Consider the following 23,103-nt stretch of genomic DNA (forward strand, 5'->3'; position numbering starts at 1 on the left):
CCAAAAAAAATTCCACAAGCTCAGTAGGAACTGACCAGTAGGACTAACTAGTAGGCCTAGTTCTATTAAGAGACTAGGATAAAAATCTAACAGCAACCTGCAAAATCCCCATTACTGACTGCCAGGCAGCTGGAAAAGGACCTACAGGACAGTGTTACATCTTATTTCACATACTTCCAACACTTCAAAATGCAAATTTTGCAGGAAAAGCCTCTATTACTGGGTTTCTGAAAGTAAAGAGGAAGACTGTTAAAGCTATAGATATTATATCACAGCCTACTGCAATCTGTTGTTTGGATAAGCAAGTTTCTATATACATATGTATAACTGTAATTATATGGTTCAATTAGGGAATCAGTCGCTTTTCAGTGTGTAGATGACAGAATAAAAATCCTACCTAATTCCCCCTGAACAAAAAAAGGCAGTGTGCACTCAGGTGGATTGGGTATCAGAAAGCGCACACTCTCAAAGAAAGCCACCCCGAGTTCATACAGCTATTTCTCTCTGTAAAAGACCACATACAATCCAGGATGCAGTACAACAGCATTTGAAATCACTCTGATTTTGAAATTCTTTGTGGAAGAGATGAGCTTATTTTAAAAATATTTTTAACACTGCCACATGAAATACTAAAGATGCACACAAAAATGAAATGGCTGATCAACCTTTTTTCTAATATAATCAGCTATTCCCAAACTATAAATGAAGACAAGCATTTAAAAAAAAAGCCATTTATTAGATATATGTACATATATATCTATACATGCAAAATGATTTTATACACATTTACACAGGTTCAATTATTAATACAGTGCAAAAATGTCTAAAAAGGTACCAGCCCACCTTCTACAGACTTAACAGGTCTTTGGGAGAATGAAAAAAAGAAAATCCACGGAAATTATCAGCTTCATAAAGTGACTAAGCACCACAAATCTTTAAATTAATGAAATCTATTCTTTGCCAATTTTCTTGCACTGAGCTGCTGAGTGAGGGAAAGAGTTTCCAAAAGAATTATCTTGAAAACTGACAGAATTAAGAAGATGCAATTCAAACTACATTAAACAGTTTAAAGTCGAACAAAAAGGGATGGATTCCTGTTTGGGGATTTGATTCGATACAGGCATAATCCCACATTATGAGTCAGATTTCATGTACTCAAACTGCAAGTCATTCTTTTTTATTAAATCTTAAAGCACTGAGATAAATGTAAACTATTCTATTCCTCTTGCTGTTTCAGCAGAAGAAAATGTTTACCTTTATAAATATCATACAGATATAGGAGCCATTCTAAATACTAACATTAAAAAATAAAAATATATCAAACTATGCGTGCTCTGCCTCATCCTGGAATCATAATCCAAACCTACAAAGTGCACTGATACTAACACGCGCATATTAATCCACATAGATTCCTTAATACGGTTAATACATATTACAGGGGGGAAAAAGGAAAAAAAAGGCTGCAAAGGGATTAAGACTAACAGCAAACCAGAGCTTCATTTGTTTAGTAGAAAAGATCTAGTTGCATCCTCCATCTAACCCACAAAGCAAAACAACACTTACATGAAGGCAGAACTGAACCAACTGGTTTCATTTGATTTTACTGCAACATCTTCAGGAAAAAGAAAATATTAAACAAAAGCTGAATTTCATCTTTATCCACTCCATGTTAATTACACAAGCTATCAAAACACTTTGTTCTACCACTCTTATTGCAAAGCTGTTGCTAATATCACCTGGCACGGGGATGTATTTGTTTTATGATAAAGCAAACACTCAGATGCTCAGGAAGCATCAGAAACATTAGAGTTGCTTCCAGTCAGCTCAGTCCAAGGATAAGGAATAGAAAGCAGATAATGGCTCACTGGCCCTATGCCCCAAGTTGTAAATGCCCTGCGTGCCTTAAGCTATAGCAGGCTAGCTTTATCCAAGACTACAGGGCAACAGTACAGCTCTTTTGGATTCTTTAGCCACATTGAGGCTAAAAAGGTAGGAGCAGGGAGTTGGGTCTTATCACTGAGGTCCTTTTCACAAAGTTTTGTCTATCTGTAGTACAAAATGCTTCATCCTTTCCCCAAAGGATGATTCCCCACAGAAACCCAGCAGGCTTATGCTCCTGGAAAACACAATCTGTCATCAAATCCAGTATCCTCAATGAAGTGCTAAGTTGCGTTAAGTATCTAGTATCAGATATTTGGGGGTATCCTTTTTTCAGATTTATTTTTTTAAACTTGTAATCCAAACTTGTGGCTTAGTTCCCTGCAGTCTCCAAGAGTATCTTACCAAGTAAAACTGGGACTGAACAGCATGAAAGCTTAAAGCTTGTGAGTACTAAAACCCCATGTCTGTGGGATCATCTGGGTGTCTTAAGGACAGTGGTTGAATTCTGGCTTCATTTCTCCACATACACTCTGGCAGAAAACCGTGGTGATGACAGACAAACAGCTTTAATCCACTCCCTTATAACAGAAGAGTATTCCCTTATGGCACACGGCTCCAGCTGTTCTCTTAACTGGCTGGCTACAATATTCTTCCATCATTCCTACTAAATTATCCCTCACAGTTTAAGAGATTTCATTATGTTACTGTTATAGTAAATGTGCTAATATGTGATGGAAAAGAAATACCTACATTTTACTACTGGAAAAAGCTCTGGCACCAAGTCTCTTGATGTCCCAGAAACGGTTCAGGCTGTAACAGGCTGCCTATCAATGCCATTGTTGCAGTCAGCTGCATTACACAGGTGCTTCCAAGGTGCAGCACCACAGGTTTCTGCTCTAGTAGTCCACTGATAGTCGCGTTTGGCATCATGAGATTTCAAGAAAATTCACTGAGATGCAAGAAAGTAATTTTGTTAAGTGTTTCTGCAAACTCAGGAAGACAACTCTGCATCACATTAATCTCTTTGCAACCACCAGAGGTAAAGACTATGTGAGAGGAAAACAAATCTTTGGTAAGAAATGTCTGGTGGAAAAAATGGGGTAACCAGAAAACAGATTCCTAAGAAAAAATAAAAGAAAATCTAGGACCATACTTCCACAATAACACACCTACAGTTCTCTACATCTTCTCAATTTGAATCTCTACAACCCTTCAAGGACAGCTGCATCAAAATGCTATGCTTTTTTTTTTTTTTTTACCTTTTTTACACAGCCTAAATTATTCATATATGTTCTAAAATGCCCATATGCATCTCAATACATTACATACAAGAATACCCAGTGCAGCAGAGGTTAAGAATTTCAGCTCTTAAGTACTATATTCAAAAGTGCACACTCATAAATTCATCTTAGTGTAAGAACTGAACACCATTAACTAAAGGTGTTTTATGAAATAAAGAGAACCTGCTCTTACTTTCCATTACTGGAAATGGCTTTCTACTCACGAGCTATACATTTTTTTAAAAAAGGTGAAGGAGTCAGTGGCCTGTCATAACCAGGCTTGGAAGATTTATCATCTGTACAGACCAAGCAAACATGGAATTACCCTTATACTAAGAGTGACCTTAAAGGAAATAAAGGCCACTTGAGCTGAAAGATCGCTTACATTCACTTGGTTTATTTTATGCTGCCCCAAGCATATTTGCAATTAACCAATAAGCATATACTTAACTACAATGCTCTGTTTAGCCAGGAGATACTTATAGTCTTTATGGTTTTTAAAAGAGCCACAGCCTTTTCCTTTTCTTCAAACCCTAGAAAAATTACCCTGAAACTCATCCTAACAATTTTTCCCCACTGATATTGAACTCATCTAATTATGGCAAATAACTCCTTTACTTACATTTACCAAGAATCTTAATGCTTAACAAGTTCTATAGACAAAAATGTTACCCACCACTTTATCTTCATTTTACTACACAATTTTAGTATTTTCAGAAGCACTGGCAGGGCAAGACATTGACCTGCCAAACTGTTCACAAAGCCAGTAAGAGAAATGGCAAAATGCTGTCTAGGTGTTATTAGTCAAGGAGCAAAAGCCTGTTTATGGTAAGAAGAACCTCCATCTGTTGATGACACCTGCCAAGATCTACCATGCACAATTAACACATGCCATGTTAAATACAGCTACATTCCTCACTGTACGTTTGACATGATTACAGTATCCTACTTTATTTCAAGTTGCTTTGAAATATCATCCTTGCAATAACCATTGCCACGCACCTTTAAAAATACTCCAAGCTATTTTTGGCCAGTTTAATACAAAAGAAATTTTAAAAATAGAGTAGCAAACCCAAAGTCTTTTTCATACTCCGCAGTCAGGCTGTTTCTCCATAAGTTGCCTTGTCAGTATCTGATAAGAAGAAAGAGTTGCCACTCCTACGTGAAAGGTTATTTGCCAGAAGTTCCGTAATCCGTACAAGTATATGTTGCATAAACAAACAGAGAAAAAGAGTACAAACGTCTTCACCTTCCTTGCCGAGCTGTAGAAGAGGTACAAGTAACACTACAAAAGGACCAGAGAGACAGTGTTAGCATTAAACTATGTACATAAGGACAAGAAACATAGCTGGGAACTGCTGGCAAATCCATCCTGCTTAGATGTGCCTGACAATGCAGTGATCACTAAGAAGCTCAAAGCTTCGTGGAAAGGTTCTCCAAGAACAGCCAGAGTGGTGGCCTCAACCCAGACCCTACGGGGTAAGCACAGATATCAAAAGAAGTCTGTCAGCACAACTGGTGTCCCTCCTGCCCATCTCAGCCTGAACTAAAAGGAGTACGAAAGCTGAGCCAGCCTTCAGAAACTACCTATGTTTTTTGCAAGACAAAGGCTCAGAAGCAGGAAAACTGCAAACCCAAACCTGCTTCTGCCATATTCGTGTTGGGATAAACAAAGGACTTAAATCTCTAGACTTAACCTGATAGAAAGACCATCATTTCTGTTAACAGGTTTAGCTGGGGTTTCGGGCTCCTTTTCTTTTTAAATTCAAGAACAGGTGGAACCCATTCACTAAGCATGTGCGAAGAGCAACAACCCTTACAGGAGAAAACTAAAAACCTCAAAGTGCTGGCAGAAGAGTTAAAAAAGTAACTCAGGCATTAACAGATCATGCTTTCTCACTTAAGGTCACAGTTTCCAACTGTGCTGATGACACAAGTAGAGATCAGCATGTAGAAAGCACTTCTACATTTGAGCTCAATTTATGCATAAGCATTTTGTGAAGATGACTGCTATAGATCAAAAGGATAAGAGAGAACTCTTCTTTATCTAGCTTTCCTAGCTTCAGGTACTAACTGGAAAAAAGCAGGACAGAGCATTTCCTTCTGAAGAATGACTTGCATCAAATATTTAGATCCAAATTAGTATCTCCATCTTAAAGCTCTGCCATGCACAGAGGTGTAAGAAGGCTGAAAGATACTAAATTGTATCTATTACAGTACAATAAATAGCCTCTCTGCAAGTTTTAAATACCATAGATAAACAGAAGTCTTCAGATAGTCGTCCCCAAACCCTTAGCCAAATGCAGCAATATTAAGCCACAGCTACTGTCAATCATCCTTTGTGCCCTTGTGTATCTGCAACAGATACACATTGTCCTTCTGTCAATTTGTAACCCAACTACAGCAGCTTCCTGCAATAACAGGCTAAAACCTGAAGATTTTGCAAACAATATATTGCCCTCAAGTTGAAGGTTGTGGACCACCGTTTAAGGCATTTAAAGAACCTTTCAAGAATCAGAAAAAATAATCCATTAGAAAAAAAAAATCTACAGAGGCCACAAACCACATTTGTCTTAAGAATTAAAAGTAATTTTTAATGTACATTTGAACATTTTCAATAATATTGCTATCCTATATTTGCTTAGGCTTTCAAGGTGGTTACGCTGCAAAAGCCCACCACTAAGTCTACCACTGTCAGAAACACATCGTATCTATCCCTTAGGGAAACAAACCATCTTTGGGATACCACATTTTTAATCAACTCAGGCCCACTTGGCATGTCAAAACATGAAAACATTGAAAAGCTCACAACTGCAATTTGCCAAGGGTCAAATTCTGCCTTTAACTGTATTTGTGCCACTGCACTGGAATACCTTAGTGAAATCGCCTAGGCAGGACATTAAAAACTAAAGTCTTCCTCTGCTTAGCTAAAAATTATTTTGTCTTGTATACTATAATTTAAAAATAATCAGAAAGCATTTTATTTACAGTTAACATACCTGAAAAACACAGGCTAGAAAAGGTAGAAAAAAAGCTATCACATTTCCAATTCCTTCATGGTCCTCCTGTTTGGATTAAAAGAAGTGACAGACAACTAAATCAGCTACAGTTTTTGGCAAGCGCTGCTTGATATTTTAGAACACTATAGTTCATCAAGTACCTCTCATCCTAGTTTATGTCGATTGACTGTAACAGTGTTAAGCAGCAAGATCAGTATCATTGAATAAGATACCAAGAACTGAGACTTATGTGACAATTCCCACTAAATAAAACCATGCCACCATAGAATCAGGACACTTCCCGCCCCCCCCCCCCCCCCCCCCCCCCCAATCTTCCCTTTTTAAAAGTTGTTTACAGTTTTACATTTGTTTAAAAAAAATAAGCAGCTAGAACAAATTACAAGAATGAAAAAAAAAACAACCCCAAACAAAAAAACAGCCAGCCTGGCAAGAGTCAAATATTTCTCCAAGCTTTAATCTCCCTAGAAAAGAATAAAATGCAATGTGCTGCAATATACAACAAACCACATGAGATCTAGCAGGTAAGCAATCAATTGTATGTTCCCTGGACAAACAAAACACTTCTTGTGGAAAGATGTATGCTCTACTAAGAAGCAGAATAGCCACCCTTAATCTGTTTACCCAAATAACTCTCTCCCTTTGACCCATTTACAGGTTTCAATTCAATCAAGGTTACCTGAAATGAATACTCTGCTAGGTGAACTCCTCGAATGAGATTCAAAGCTCCACACATGATGTTCAGAACAAGCGACAGAATCCCCAGGGGAGTCACACGCTGCATTCTGTAAGTAGGGACTTTTAAAAAAAAAAAAAGAGAGAGAAAAAAAAAAAGGCATCAGTCAAAGTTTGTACTATTATTTTGAATCTTTTTATACTAAAAGAACTCAAATTAGCTTGTGCAGGTTTTAAACATTTTCAAAACTTTCATGCTTGCTCCAGAGAAGACCAGTTACGAATAGAAAAAAACTTTGTTGCTGCATTACACTGTTCAGTTCTTCAGACATCTATAGATCAGCAAGAGCTCTGGAGTATTTTTTAAACAGATTAAGCAACCAAATTTGTTCTTAAGCTATCTGACCTTAATGTCTTTATTATGGTGCACGCAGATATTTCTCAACTGTTTATTACAGCAGATTAGCGTACTTAGCACTCGTCACAGGTCAGTAGAAAAGCCAGAGGCTTTAAGCACCCAAAGGTCTGGGAAAGAGCTTAGATTTCTGACACCCATAAAAGCAAGACAGCAATTCATCTCTTCCTCAACGGGTAATTATGGGTTTTTTTCCCACTGACAGTTTGAGGGCTCAGTCTGGTATACAGCGATTTTCACCTGCATAGTTTCCACACAGCATTTGGTGCCCTAATCAAGCAGCTGCCAGAATACAGCTGTAGGAGTCAAGGTCTTTGATGCTCTGCTGCTAGAATAGTTGTTCTAGGAGCTGTCAGGACGATAGTACCCAGTCACAGCAGGGAAACGTCTGTCACAGCACTGCTCATCTTACCTCTGCACCTCATACTGACAAAACATGGTCAAAACCAGGGCCTAGGAAATAGACTGGATGCTGTAGGTTTTGGCCTTTGAGCCACATTTTACAGTGCATTGCAATTCCCTTTCTCTCACCCTGCCCATGTGTGGTGAAAATGTATTCAGTTGACTACTGCTTATGAAAAAGTCTTTGTCTCTAATTAGGGATCCTTTAACTTGGACAGGGAGTTCAGGGAGCTCAAGGACAACTTTAATGAGCAGGTGGTGTTTGTCCTGAGCCCCCAAACATGCAAGATGTGAGCAGGGCCATCCAGACAATAAACACTGTGTGCAGCTGTGTCACAACAGTAACTCCACTGTGCCTGGGTTATTGGCCAAGGTCCCTGGTGTGTGTGTGAAACCTTACAAATCATGAGATAGTGCACGACTGCAGTTAGCCCAAACTTAAAGGCTTACACACACAAGGTGTGTATCTGAGTATAAAGGCAGGCAAGCTCCAGGACTGGGCCAGAAGCCTCACCTACAGGTGGACGCACTGTGTGGGAATTTTCCCAGTTAGAGAGACTCCTGGCACTGGCTGCAGTGGGGCTTCCCAGCCACAACGTGGGGCTGGGTGATGTTAAGGTGGTAATTAGTTACATCTCCTTTTCTTAGTCTCTGTTATATTTTGCAGTAATGATCTGATGCTTCGCTCCTATTGCTCTTTTATCATACTGTGCATAATAACTAGCATTGTTTCCTTTTATTGTATTGCATGCTATTTTCCTTTATTATATTGTAACATAATGATCTGCATTTATTCTTATATTTGATTTGGAATTCATTTTTGCTTGGTATCCAGTCACCATGTTTCACAGGTAGTGAATTACCTGTCTCCTTCCTTTCCCACCTTCTTCACTACTACTACTACTACTTAACACCCACACCTCCAAACACCGTTTCTCCAGGATGATCTAATTGATCCATACGTAATTAAGGTCAAAGTAATTATTATAAATATGTATTTAACTTTGGAATCTGCTGCTTCTAATTCAGGGTTTTGGTTGTCTAAAAAGTTCACCTAATTTTTTTTCCCCTAGCTAGCCCAACAACAGATACCACACCTAGATACTCACCTACATTTCATCCTTGCCTGTGCATTACTTGTCAGTAGAACAGTAAGAAAGGTAATTTGCAGCTCAGATACAAAATTCAGGTCCTCTCCTGCACCAACATCCATAAGATAGAGGAGAGAATGAAAGAGCCCTCAAGAAGTCTCCCTGTCCAGATGTAGTCAGCTCCTGACTACTGTAGATAAACTATGCAACATAGCAGACATAATCTCTGCCTTCGTTTCAGTGACAGATGAAACAATAACAGCTTAAATATTGCAGTACTGCATGGTTTAGAGTAGGAAAACACTGGTGTCTTCTCCTTCAAGAGAGACTTTGATAGATGGACGTAAAAAAGTTTTGTGCCAAATTAATATAGGAATATAAAGCATCTTTTGTAAGTGTCTATGCAATTAATTAGTCTGGCATGCATTCAGACATCCATAATTTCATCTCCAAAGCACTACAAAAAGGAACCATACTAATTCCATTTGATATATGTCACATTATATACCATTACTATATATTATCGTCATAAACATGCTCACATAAATAAATGGTGCAAAGTAACCCTATCATTCAAAGGCAATTTTGCTTTTTTGCTATACAGAGACATTTCAGGTCCAAAGAGCGCACTGAACAGAAGCTGTACCAGGATGTTTGTTCATTCACTGACCCGAGTCTTCAGTTTCCTATTATTTTTGATAAATTAAATAATATTGCAGCTACATCGCTCTCACGGAAATTTCCTAATGAAAACTACTGCTTCTCCTTCCTCAGTTTCTAAGGTTTACTTCAGAGGCACAGTCTCTCTCAAACAATTATGAAGCCCAAGTGTCACTCACTGTACAGGATCCTGCAAACTATACATGTTGAGAGTTCCCAATGCCCAGGGAAGAACAATGTAAGTCTCAAAATACAGTTTCTGCAGCATAGAATATTATGTAAAAGCTACTTATTTTTTGTCCAGTCGGATAAAAAGAATTGCTGTCACAGATGCAGGGGAGATTACAATATCCAGTTGCTCAGGGATCAGATTCTGTGAAAACACATCTTTAAATTACTGTGGAGCTTCATTTCTGCTATATCATTCTGAGGTTTAATTTACAAACTGAAATTTCATAGAACAAGCAAGATAGTTGTTGCTAGGGAAAAATTATTATACTTCCTTGTGTGAATTCAATCATATTTTTATAAACAGAATTTTATACTGGAATTACATATTACAATAAATAAGGGAACAACACAGTACAAGCACTTGTATTCCAAGAAAGCACAATTTTGCACAGGCACAATTAAATACTAATTGGGTTCAAATTGATTTGACACTTCAAGTAGAAAAGTTGGGCTCTTCAGAGTACAAGAACCATACAGAAGATGTGCCGGGGACTGTCGATTACCTAGCACCCAGGAAAAATGCATCTGCAGGTTTCAACATGTACAGAACAATTCTGTGAAAACACCCTCACAGAATGAAGGAAATTAAACTTTTGCCGATGATTTTCTGAGCAGAGGCCTCTGGCTATTTAACCGGAGACTGACATGAATGCCTGTACCACACTCCATTCTGTCTCTTCAAGGCATAGCACAACAAGAGTTTGACAATGAGTCACATACTCAAAGCTCCAGATAAAGACAGCACCAGGAGTGAAAACTGAAGCCAAACTCAAACATTTTAAAATAAAATAAAGCACACAAAAGACAGATGTGAGACATCTTCAAAAAACACCTTAAAAAGGACTCCCCGTGTCCCGACAAAAGACTAAGAATGTTCATCAAGGGGAGCACAAAGCTGCATAATTTAACAGCATGGTCACTAGACGAATAGCACAAGTCGTTCTACTTCACAGAGCCACTTTTGAAGTGAAAACTCTCTCTCTTCACAGAAAGCTACTTACACTTCACATTTTTTTTGTATACATAGCCCACCGTCCTCCAGAGCTCTATAAGCTGTGCCCCTATCGACACACAAGGTGAGCCTTTTGCAACAACAGCTGAGGTTGTATAGATGTTGATCAAGGATACAATGCTAGTGTCTTTCTAGCAAGAATTGAGCTAGGTTTAGTTAACAAAAGGAAGGAACAAAGAGAAGAATAAAAAAAAACGCAAAGAAAAAAAAAGCTCTTGTCCCCGTATATACTAACAAGGACAAAACTGCTCTGACTTTTCAGACTCCTTTCACACTAAAACGAAGAGCCAGGGGATGTGATCACACAGCTCAAGACGACAGGAACCAGCTACAATCATGTAAGGAGGCTGATGTTTTGATCAATCCATTGATTGATCTATCTTTACTATAGAACAGGGACACAATTAAATTCTGCTCTCCTCCAACCACAACACTTTAATTTATGCTCAGAAAGTCTCCTGTATAGCAAAGCCATAATATAAATAACATTATTATGCAAACAAACACTGTCCACACAGCTAAACTTAAAGCAGCAAAGCGGGATTCAGCTGGTAGGTAACAATGAGAGGAGAGAGACATAAGCCAGGAAAGCTGACTCCAGCTGAGGGAAACAGATGATCATAAACATGATCCTTAAAATAAAAGCAGAACAATCTGTAAGAGAATTTGGGTTAGACCAGAAAGAACAGCCAAAAATACAAAGCCAGATGGAAAGTAAAAGAAAGCAATTAAGAATATAGGCGAACTGAAAATGTATTTCTGATCTGTGGACACAAACTAGCTTGCAAATGTTTACTGGCACTGAAACTGTTCACACTAGTGCGAAGAATTTCTAAGCCCTGTCATATCATGAAAATATTTAACCTTCAAGCACAGTTCTGATGAGCCCTCACAAATTTGACTGGCAAACAGAATGTTTTCAATTCTATTTTTCCTTCCTCCTGGCCACTGCCCTTCTATATTTTAACTTAAAATACCTATGTCAAACTAGATTCCAGCTCATCGATCAGAAACAATAAGACTGAGCAACTAGAAGTTAATTTTATTAGTGTTTCATAAGTTAAAAACAACAAAGAAAAGAGGAAATACAAGCTCATGGCGCTCCAGCTGCATTTAAACCACCATGCTAATAGGATTAAAATAAGGACATGGTTTAGTGATGGACTTGGCAGTGTTAGGTTTGCGGTTAAACTTGATGAACTTAAAAGTCTTTTTCAACCTAAATGATTCTATGATTCTACGATTCCTTTTTGTAGAGGAAGTAGGCAGGACTTTGACTATGCAACTGAAACACAAATACGAAGATACCAATTTTACCATAAATAAGTAGAGGTTAGTAATTCTAAAAGCAGGTAAAATGTTGGTATTCATCACAAAAGGTCCCTTGTCAAGCCTCTATGTATTGTTTATACAGATATACATATTCTTTTCAGGAATTTTAGTCAAATGCATTAAGTTACAAAGAATAAGGTAAAAGAAGAAAGCAAAGAGGGGAGAACAACTCAAGACAGACAGTCTGGGAATAAGAATTTTACCCTCTGGTTATATTCTTATCTTTTCTTGCCTCAAGGCCAAAGCAATCCATTCAGACTGCAATTACGTATCTTCTATTCACAACAAGCAATTAGTTGAGCTTCTTCAGTCATAGAAAATTTAGCAAACAACTACTTTAAGAGCAGGAGAATTGAACATGGGAAATGCCAAGGCCAGTTACAACCAATTGTCCATATTGAGAACTGATTTACAGCTGGGAAAAAAAAGACACTACCACAAGTCCTTAAAGGCCCTGATGCACACCTGCTACCACGTAAAGATCATATGCTGTTTACTATGATCAAAAGGCAGACTTTTCTTCCTTGGGTTTCATACACGAGATATAGATAGACATATATATATTCCTCAGTACAAAGTGAACCATTGCTATTACACATTTTTCTGTTGTTTGCAAAGTTAGGTTCAGGAAGTACTGTCACCTGTGCATAGTAGTAACTTACCAACCTCCACATGAACGCCTGCATGCCCACCATTAGTTATCCCATTCATCAATTCTGTATCCTCCAGTTTCAGCTGAACCGGGGGCTGGAACTTCAGCTCCTCCTCAATCTTCTCCCAGTTGGCCTTCATTTGAGAGCCACTTGCACAGTTAAAATGGCATTTCACTTTCTGAATAACATTATCTAAAACAATATAAAAACATGATTCAATTAGCTCTGCAAAAGTTAAGTGCTTCAAGTAATTATTAATCCAGTCATGGCATTCTTTTTTTGATTGTTTTTCATTTCTTCCTTCTTTTCTTATTAGTTACACATATAAAATTCCACCACTGGTTAGGGAACAAAAATACCTCTCCTAGGTATTTTATAAACATACCCACTCCCTTCTGGATACTTTAAATCTCAACATCCTGCCTGCCAGTGGACTGAACATGAGCTTTCACATTCCAGGGCACTTCCTATGAACTACCACAAGAAGCAATTCCACATTGTGTTTTAACAATGTCAAGGATTACATTTTTTCCAGCACAGAGATAAATTAATTCAACCTATAGTTGAGTCATGAAGCAACTCTGACTGGCAGAGGCAATTCCACAGTGATTCCACCAATGTCCAAGCCGCAGACCTACATACAGATCACCCTGCTTCATCTCTCACACTTTAAATTTAATACTATTGGCAAGCAAATGCCTTTCCACAAATGTGGCTGCTGGTTTGACAGGAGTTGCACTGAGACTAAGGAGAGAATTTGGCTGACTACGTATTGCTCACACCTCCAGAGCTGAAGTACCTCACCATGGATACTGATAATTCCTATTTAATTGTGCGAAGATATTGGCAAAGTCAAGCCATTTCAAACGCTTAGGGACATAAAATGCAGAAGCATTTATTTTGCTAAGATATCCTGTAAGTAAAATCCATATCTTTAAGATATGTCAGAAGCCTTGCATAGGTTGACTACAGCTACTACTGGATATGATACATATGTAATAGCTCAAGCATGAGTTTTGAGACCACAGAGAAGGACTGTACGCTGTGCTAGAACATACAGCATCATAAGTATTCCTTAGTGAAAAATCCTCTATTTTACCTTAAGTCAGCCTGCTATAATTACCTGTAACTACCACACAAAAGGCTAAGATCTTAAGGATAAAGTGCATCTTGGATCCAAACACAGGAAAGAATAAAAAATAATTAAAAAAAAAAAAATCAATCAACCAAAACCAAAATAGTTTAATAAAAAGGGGTAGTTTGGATCTCAGTATAAAATTACATCGTGCCTGGAATGTGCCCTGCAAGGAATCCACCCAAAATACAAATGGCTGTAGAGTATGCTTTCCTTGTGGATTCTCAATCTTTTAAGCACAAACTTAACACTATTACCAAAATCTGAATAGAAGTGTGCTAACCCACTGCAATATCTTATCCTTCCCCAGAAAAGTTTCTCACTGCAAGGGAATTGTTGTTTTCAGCGTTGTGAGGTTCAGCAGAGCAGCTGCTACTTTGCAAGAAAACCATTTATATCAGGTTAAAAAAGAAACACTAGGCATGATTATGAAGTATTATGTGAATTTAAGTCATTCCAGAAGTAAAGCTGTCCATAACAATCTATTCTGTCTCCCTTTTTTCCTGTACCCATCTGTCTCCACTTGTCAGATTTTTGTAATTAAGTTAGAAAGTGTCTGAGATGTGGATTTCTTTTTCTTCTGTGCTTGTTTATTAATCACCACATTTTGTTCATCTATTAGAGGGGCACTCAGGAACTGCAAAACCAACAGTCTAATAGTTTAAGGCGCTTACAAGATCTCCCCCTCCTCCTACACATGCATACAAAGGCACACACACAGATTCATTGTTATGACCAGGCCAGGAGACACTGTTTAACGTCCTAACAGCAGCAGACACAGAATTCTTACTATTAGAGAACAGTTACAAACCGAATTCAAGAAAAGCATATGGTCTGGAAGCTAAACTGATGCTTGTTGTATCATAGGAAGCAGCAAATTCCCACTGAAGCTCTTCCAGAAAGCAAAATGCCATGATGGTTGAGAAATTGCTGGAACAGATTGCCATGCAGGCAATATCCCCCGAAGAAAGGAAACTGAAAAAGAAAAAAAAAGAAAAAAAGCAAACCAAACATCAACATTAAAAGGTAAGAGGCATGTGGACACCAGAGGTAAACTGTACTTTCTGTCAAAACATAATGTACAGACTGCAAAAAATACATTGTTCACACTGCTGTAATAGTGCTGTAGCTCTTGTAGATCTACCGCTTATTCTTAACTTATTCAGTACACCTTAGCATACTAAAGATCGTAATACAGATTTTAAATTGCTACATCAGTAAAACTTGAGGACACCAATTTCCCAGGCTGGCTTTAAATCATGTCAATAACAAATGAGATGGACTGAAAACATCACAGGCAAGATTTTCAAAGAAAACATTGTGGCCTTCCACAAACACAAGTGAAAACAAGCAAGCTTGTTCACATGAAGCAAGCAGATGTATTCCTTTGCTCCCCTTGAATATGACAACTTCATATTAACAGGAAGATATAGTAACTAACTTGCACAAACCAAGATATTCAAACACTGTTACTGCTAAGTCATCTGTAACAAAGGTGAGCTTGTATCAAACAGCACAATAAAAACCCTACTCCAAAAGCAGTCCCTCTAACACTGAAGCCATATTTACGCAGAAGTTTCCACTTACAGATGGCCAAAAATCTTCCAGGAAACTTAACAGGGGATTCACCTGACCAAAATGTCAGCGTGTGCTTAAGGTTGAGAGAAATGACTCTCATCTAGGCTTCATTAAATAACATGGCAGTCAGGGCACCCCGTTCAGGTGGCAGCACTCATAATGTAGATAGTTACACATCTCTAATTATGGTGAGGATTGTGGAAGTTTAGCTATATCTCAAAGAAGACCGAGGAAACCTTCATTTACAGTTTAGACATCTGTTAACAATAATTCAGTATAAAATCAGTTTTGAAGCTGAACAATTACTACCTCTCTGTCTTTTCTCCCTTTTTTACTGTTTACATATTTCACCCCTTTCACACAGAAAGACTTACGGTTTCTACTTTATCGCATTTCATTTACTCATTGTGCTATGTACTCGGGATGTATTATTTTGATTAGCTCTACGACAGCTTAGTCACACTGGGTAGATTCCCTGAATTCCTTTTGTCCCCAGCTCACAGCTAAGAATCAACACCATGCCTGCGTAAAACTACCTCTTCCCAGTTGTCAATAATTTATAGCCCTTTTGCCATGTATCTGTTCGCACTCTTCTCATTTCAGAGCCAGATGCATAGCTACTGCTGGAGACACTACAGAAGATTAAAAGCAGCAGAACATATTAGCATTCAAGGGCACAAGTTCGCTTTGAAAGAAAAGGAATTAAAATGATCTCTGATTTTCCAACCCATACAGTGTAAGTTCATGTACCTTCTTTCTCCAACCAGTCCCAAAAAAAGGGATGCTTAGTTTTACCTCAGAGTCACTTTATGTTTTCTTAAATTCACTAACCAGAAACACAATCACGAGCTAAAATTCGTTTTTAGAACTAAATTAAAAATTAATAGTAAATTAAAATTCTCATCTCTGAAAGAAACCTTAATTTCTTAAAATAAAGACTAGCAAATCCTTCTCCAATAAAGAAAAGCAAAGATTTACTATTTCTCCATACTGGCTATTGTCAGTATGCTTCAGGCTGCCTCAAGATACACCCAGCAGCCAGAGAGCTTCTAGAGACTTGAACCCGGCTGGTATTCAGAAAACGGAGTGGGCAGCACGTAGGACAGAGTCAGGGCAGTTCTCTGCAAGCTGGAATCAGAACTGTAGGGGCCTGAGCGAAGGTATCAGCAACACTTGACCATCTCTGAAGAAAAGGGTTTGGGGTTTAGACTAAACTAATTCCTAAGCACTAAGATGTTGTCTTAGAAGGTATTTGTAGAAGTCCAAGATAACCCAACTGCTAATAGTAACACATACTGCCCATCGAGCAGAAAACATTCACTACAAAAAATGAAAACTAAAATAAGTAGGTTTTAACATATGCTTACCAAACCAAGTAGGAGCTGCATGGCTGCGATACAGAGAAATAAGGTTTCAAAATACTTGGATGTTACAATCTAGACATGCACAGTGGGATTTCAGATTGCAGTTAGGCACTACATAATATTCCTGAAATTCAACCCAGGACAATAATTTCAAGAACTAAAGTAAAAAAAATCAACCAAAGAAAAGCAGGGACTTACTGTATGCTAAGGTCACGTCCTTTTGCTGTGCCTCGACTTGGATACTGCGCCAGAATTGAGGATAACGCCTTTAATCTCTTTCTGCATTCCAGAAAGCCTTGGTTGAAATGAAAATCTGTGGAGGCTGAGAGGGGAAGTCCATCCCTCACCCGCACCACACAGGCAAAGAAGATCATGGACATTCTCCACTGGAGCACACATGAGGACAACCTGAAAATGGAATATTAAGTTAGGTTAATGGATGTGATATCAGTTAGTTACAATCCAATACGCTAGCCAGAAATATATCAAGGGTAGAGTTTATTCACCACTGCTGTTGAACAAGTACCTCTTGTAACTCCGCAGTCATCGAATGCAATCAAACTGTTCTCAAAGGTCATGGCTGCGTCCATTTTTTGTCCCTCTCAGACAAAAAGGGGAGGCAGGGGATTTGACAGAGGAATTATCTACCTACAAATATCCCTATTTTCCCTCCTTCTTCTCTACCTCAAGCATCAGAAGTGCTGAGTAAAGGTCTTAAAGGTATTTATGGAAACTGGCTAACTCCCACTGACACAACACATCTTCACTAGTGTTACAAATAGCTGCATTAGTGTTGCAGTTACCTGATTTGCTAGCATAACACACAAATACAAAAATAAATTTTAGGCTACAGCCTGTCAGGCTCTTTATACAGAATCAACTAGGACTAAATACAGAACAAAAGTTGCCCTCACTTGACTTCTTACTCTTTAACAGGTCACAACCTCCTGTGAAAAGTTATTACTGGGATTTACCCAGTACATTCAAAACACACAAGAGATCTGTCCCTCAGACATACCATGAGTATCCAGAGCAAGATGTTAGAAGACTAATGCAGCAGCTCACATATTCTCTGAAAGACAACCACAATAAACATTTTAGAAAACTAATGACATATATATACACACACATATTTACAATGTCACATCTCCCATGCAGTGGGTAAACATATCCTAGAAAGTATTTTGCCTCAAGGAAAAAACCAACTCATTTGCTTACCCAATGTATCAATTCCTAGATGCATCCAAAGACACTATGAAATGATACCCAAAATATTTCTGATGCCCCGATCATTGTTTTTAAGTTATCCTAGCTTCCTGTAAAAGAACAGCTCTACATCAGCAGACTTTAAGTGATTATTATAAACAAGTCAAGGGGAAAAAGAAAAAAGAAAAACAGGCATTTACTCTGCTTCAGGCAAACTATAAAAGTGAAGCATTAGAAAAACAAACAAACAAAAAATGAAATCACACTGTGAATCCAAACTTTTGATAGAGGGAATGACTGCTTTAAACAGCCCTGTATCAAAGAATTCATTATGATGCTCAAAGTTTCTTTGAAACGTGTCTCATCATCAAGTGTTTTTCCTGTCTAAGAAAGTAAAAGAGCAAAGCCTTTTCTAATTCAGGCATTCATAAACTCTCCTGCCAGTAGAGCTGTTTTAATGTCTGATAAAGGTTGAGTTCTTACACAGAAGCAGCACTAACAGGGTCTCATTTCTGCTCCACAGGAATCATTTCCACTTAGCTATAGGAACTATCCCTCTATGAAAGGTGGCTGCAATTTGCCAGCATGTTAAAGCAACTAACAATTGTCAGAGGAATTCACAGAAAGCATAATTCTACATAATTTGTTTCCCTAGAAAAGCAAATTAAAACCACAGAAGATTACACATCACTTGAAAAATGCTATTTTGAACTTTTTAAATGGAGATTAAAGAAGAATTAGATGTTAGGGTTTTCTTCCACTATACCTCGCATTTCTTGTCCAGCAGTCATTTGAGTGGCAAAATCAAACTAAGCTAACTTCATTTTCGCATGCATCAAAAAGCATTTCAACAATAATCAAGATTACTACATGTCTACTTGAGACATCATATCAATCTTCCATGTGTTGTGCCAGCAGACATGAAAGAAACAGCCCAGAAAGCTGCTTAAACTTTAACATAGAAGTGAAATGAAAACAAAAAAAGGAAACTGCCAACTCAGAAACATTAACACAGTCAACTGGTAAGTACAGTTGCTCAGAACAGCACAGTTTTATGGTCAATGGTTGGCATAACTCCAAAATATCCAACTTGACAAACACCACAGAGGCAATATGTATTGAGCTCTCATTTACCTTTCAGAAACAGCCAGAATTTGACCAGGACAATAGAAAGGCACTAAACTTAGAAACTAAAGATGCTTTCTAAAATGTATTTGGCCTACGAAATTATCCAATTCACTATGCCATTAATAGCAGGAGCTTAAGATTAAAAAAACAAATATGTATATAGTCATCACTAGGGATAACATCACCGATAGTTAACCAGCTGCATATAGAAAGGTATACAACTTCCCAAGACATACAAACCTTCACGCTTCAGGGTATAAGGCTTTCACTAAATACCACCTGCCCATCAGAGGGATTGTCTGTTCTCCTGTGAAAGATCTGGTATCAGTCATCATCAGGCAGACTTCCAAATTGAATGCCAGACTTGACTGCAGAAATGAGTCAATGCTCCTTCTTTGGAGAATACACCTGCTGTAACGTACTACCAGACTATCACTGCTGTATTCATCCAAAAGGCTTGATTTATTTTTTTTCAAATCTACCTGCCTGCGAATTTCTAGGTTTGCTGCCTACGGAAATGAAATGAGGCTTACCCAGACAAGCTGCAAGTGCTAGTGGAATAGGTATCTTACATGCCTTTTGGTTTTGTGAAAAAAAGGCAAGCGTGTATAAAAGAAAGTTACATCCCCAACAGAGGGAAAGGCTGATGCAGTGGCTCAAATCTTAACAGAGAGCAAATGAGCACAACCACAGGGCAAAACAACCAGAAATACATGCACTGGTTCTGCTTCTTATAGAGCTCCCATTGACATGGTCTAAAGGACTGTTTGCATAGGTAACACCCTACCCCCCAACACAGGAAAAAAGTATGAGATTTCAGAACAGTACCTGTAAAGACTTCTGAGGAGCTGAAAAAAAAAATACACAAGCTTTTCATAATTTGGGGGTTTATTTGCAATGTAGCACAGGTTTAGCTAAAAGAGGTGAGAGCCAACATCACCCCATGGAAGAGGGCAAAGCCTAAAAGTAAATTCATGCAGCTGGTTCACCTGTCCCCTATGGAACTCCTGTCACCAACCACCTACCACTCAGATTCACCCAGCTTTCTCCTTTCCTTTTCCACATTCCCCCCGCACGCCTACTCTGGCACTGTACCTCAATGAGGTTTTCTTTTTACTTTTCCCCAAGCCTCTTCTTACTTGCATATCAGAAGGTGTTTTGTGCCCATGGCAAATAACAGTTACTACTGTCACTTCCCTTGAAACTTTAATTACTTGCAAGCCAGTTTTGCCATGCCACATGTTAAGTAAACACTTACTATCACAACTTACTGGACTGATCAAGGTGTGCACATAACCAAGTAAATCTATGATCTTACTATTTGACTGACCTACCCTTTCCTCCTCCAGTCTCTATCTGTACATGATTAGCAGCCCAAAGTATCTGCAACTGACTTTACGTGGCAGGCCTTTGAACCTGGTCCCGAACTTTGACAATGTACTTGCCTTTTGATTAAGCAGATATCAAATCTTACTGTATTCAGAATTAATAACATCATGTCAGGCCAGCTATTTTACTGGCACAAAGCAGGCAAAACCTTGAGGAATGTTTTGTGTAACTGTTTCAGAAAAACATGTTATAATTTATGACTGAAGTAAACAAAACCTGCTTTTTTCATTATTTGAATCACCTGTACAACCAACAACACTTCAGAAAACTGTTTAGTGTAACACTCTCATGAACAGGACATATTCACAAGTCTTACAACAAACAAGAGTCTTCACGGTATTCCCACAGTAGGCCTCTAAGAAGCTACCCAAAGCGCAGTTCCTCCATCCCTCGCTTCCTAAGTAGCGGCCAACACCCTCCAGCAACTACGCAGGAATTATTAAAGCAGCCTTAATCTTATGCTTTACTATACTTACACAAGCTCCTCCATATAAGATCACACCCAAGTCTCAAGCGCCACACCTCTCTGAATGCTAGGCAAACTCCTACTTCATTATCTGTACTATGAAAACAATCTACTCAAAAGACTATGAAAATGCCAACCAGTACATAGTTCATGAGGGGAATTATTTCAGAAATACTGTTGTTTAAGAAATTATTTTATCTAACCATCAAAAGCAGAAAGTTTCCATCTAAGAATGGCATAACACTAACAAGGAATGTCTTGTTACCAGGATCTCTCTCAAGTATTCATCTTCTCTCCCTGTTCAGAGTCACATTTCCCTTCTTTCTACAGGTGGCATACAGGCCAGCTTCTAACCCAACAACTTAACTATTTTCTCAATTTCTAATCTTCCTGCTGAAGGAAGGGCAAAAGCTTTAGTGAATGTTACCATAGTCCAGGAAGCTCTTGAAGCAATCTGTGAAGTTTCTTTGGACACGTGACAGCTTGACACATGATCATAACCACTGCATCCAATGCACCTTTCCTCTAGTGGGTAAGCTTCAGAGGGAGTCACAGACAGCTACAGGTGGGATGCCAGAACACAAAAGAGATTCCGATTGACTCCATCAAACACAATACATTTAACAGAGCTGCAGTTCACGTGCTGGTATCAGTCTCAACCAACAAGCAAAGGAACTGAGACATGGTTCATAAGGGAGAATTACTACTTCTCTGCAGGATCACGAAGTGGATTTTATGCTCTTCTCACATTTATAAAAAAAGGAGAGCTGAAATGCTGTTAAACTTCCCACCTTCTAAGGTAACAGCATCCATCTGCTTCTTCCCAATTGCTCTCCCTCGATGCTCACAGCAGCACTACCCGAGCTACAGATATCACAGACCTCCAGGGCAACAGGAGCCACTCTCCAGATACAGCAGTGAATAAAAGCAATTTGAAAGCATGATGCTATCTCAACTTTTAAAACAGTATTTGTGGATATCAAGAGCCTGTAAGTTGCTACAAATCCTACAGGTTTTATTCTTGTCCCCAAAGGGAAGCATGTAGAAAACTCTTACCATCACAAATCTCCTGTTTACACACACCCCTATGAATTACCAGAAATAACACGTGTTACACAAAACTCAAACTCCAACACCCAGGTCCCCCATGAACTGCACTGGCTCAAAGGACAGTTGTCCTCATCCTTGCCCACACTGCACCATAAAAACTCTGTAAGGTTCTGAAGCTCTCCCCCTACATTAACCTCTCAGAAATATCAGCAATCCTATCTGCTCCCAAATACACACACCCCCCCCCAACCTGTATCCTTAAGTCTCCTAACACCCAGCAGCTCATCTCTGTACCTTGACCAGCCCACAAAATTAAGGACCCTTCCCACATCCATCCTGTTCCACTCACCCCCTTATACATAACTAAACTCTATTCACTGCTCTTCTCCCCCACATTAAGATTCCCAAAACCCCCAAAAAGTACCCCCTTCCCACACTCTTCAATAAACTCAGACACCTTGAAAGCTGCCCCCCTCATCAGGGCACTCGTTCCCACTGAAAAGTCTCCCCATACACCTCTCAAGCATCCAGACACTCCCAAATCTTACTCCCATCCCACAGGTCCCAAACCCTCACATTATCCCAGCCCACCTCCAGACATCCCCGGCATAACACAAACCCTCGTCACAGTCCCAAGTCCTCCTCCCCCTACACCCCTCAAGCGCTCCAAGGAACCCCCAAATCCTACACAGGGCAAGATCTTGAGCCCACCTCGGCTCACCCCCACCCCATCCCCACACACACCCAAAGCCCTTAACTCCCCTTCACCACCTCCCCACACGCCCCTCCAGCACCCCAAACCTTACTTCCCTGCCAGAGGTCCCCACACCCTCGGGGCCCACCCCTCCCCCCTCACCCCCGCAGGGCCCACATTACCCCTGCTCCCCCCCTCAGGGCCCACCCCTTCCCTCACACCCCCTCAAGCACAACACACGCACCGCGGAGCGGCGCAGCTCAGCCCCGCCCCGCCCGCGGGGACCCAGAAGAGGACGGAGGAGGAAGAAGGGGGGAGCCGCCCCCAGGCCCCCTGCACCACTCACCTTCCCCGCCCCTCGCCGCGGCTCCGGACCTCTCCCACCGAACGGCGGCGGCACCACAACACCCCCCCAGCCCGCCCCCTTCCGCCCACAGAGACGGC

The 23,103-nt window shown here is 39.4% G+C and overlaps 1 protein-coding gene across 8 annotated transcripts; it reads right to left on the reverse strand.

Moving 5' to 3' along the window:
- Positions 1 to 715: 715 nt before the first annotated feature.
- Positions 716 to 23,078, reverse strand: SEC22C (SEC22 homolog C, vesicle trafficking protein). 8 transcript variants are annotated; one of them, XM_055805646.1, is made up of 9 exons: positions 23,006 to 23,078; positions 19,889 to 19,908; positions 17,745 to 17,798; positions 16,925 to 17,134; positions 14,596 to 14,759; positions 12,638 to 12,841; positions 6,858 to 6,976; positions 6,161 to 6,226; positions 716 to 4,446 (listed from the first exon to the last, which is right to left on the reverse strand). In XM_055805646.1, exons 4-9 carry the CDS (start codon positions 17,104 to 17,106, stop codon positions 4,246 to 4,248), a joined length of 936 nt encoding a protein of 311 aa, XP_055661621.1. In that variant the 5' UTR covers positions 17,107 to 17,134; positions 17,745 to 17,798; positions 19,889 to 19,908; positions 23,006 to 23,078; the 3' UTR covers positions 716 to 4,245. The 8 variants fall into 8 exon arrangements, with proteins under 8 accessions (XP_055661621.1, XP_055661620.1, XP_055661625.1 ...); XM_055805645.1 differs by lacking the exons at positions 19,889 to 19,908; positions 23,006 to 23,078 and adding exons at positions 17,945 to 18,042; positions 20,757 to 21,688; XM_055805650.1 differs by lacking the exon at positions 19,889 to 19,908 and having other exon boundaries at positions 12,659 to 12,841; positions 23,006 to 23,071.
- Between the last annotated feature and the right edge of the window lie 25 nt (positions 23,079 to 23,103).

This window comes from Falco peregrinus, chromosome 5, assembly GCF_023634155.1.
Source record: "Falco peregrinus isolate bFalPer1 chromosome 5, bFalPer1.pri, whole genome shotgun sequence".
NCBI classification, from domain to species: Eukaryota; Metazoa; Chordata; class Aves; order Falconiformes; family Falconidae; genus Falco; species Falco peregrinus.

Bases quoted from the DNA above. Each gene is read 5' to 3' on its own strand.
- SEC22C (XM_055805646.1), bottom strand. From the start codon at position 17,106: ATGTCCATGATCTTCTTTGCCTGTGTGGTGCGGGTGAGGGATGGACTT. The intron at 14,760-16,924 runs GTAAGTCCCTGC...TTTCTTTTTCAG, and splicing joins GGACGTGACCTTAGCATACA to TTTCCTTTCTTCGGGGGATA. The intron at 6,227-6,857 runs GTAACCTTGATT...TAATCCAAACAG, and splicing joins TAGCAGAGTATTCATTTCAG to GAGGACCATGAAGGAATTGG.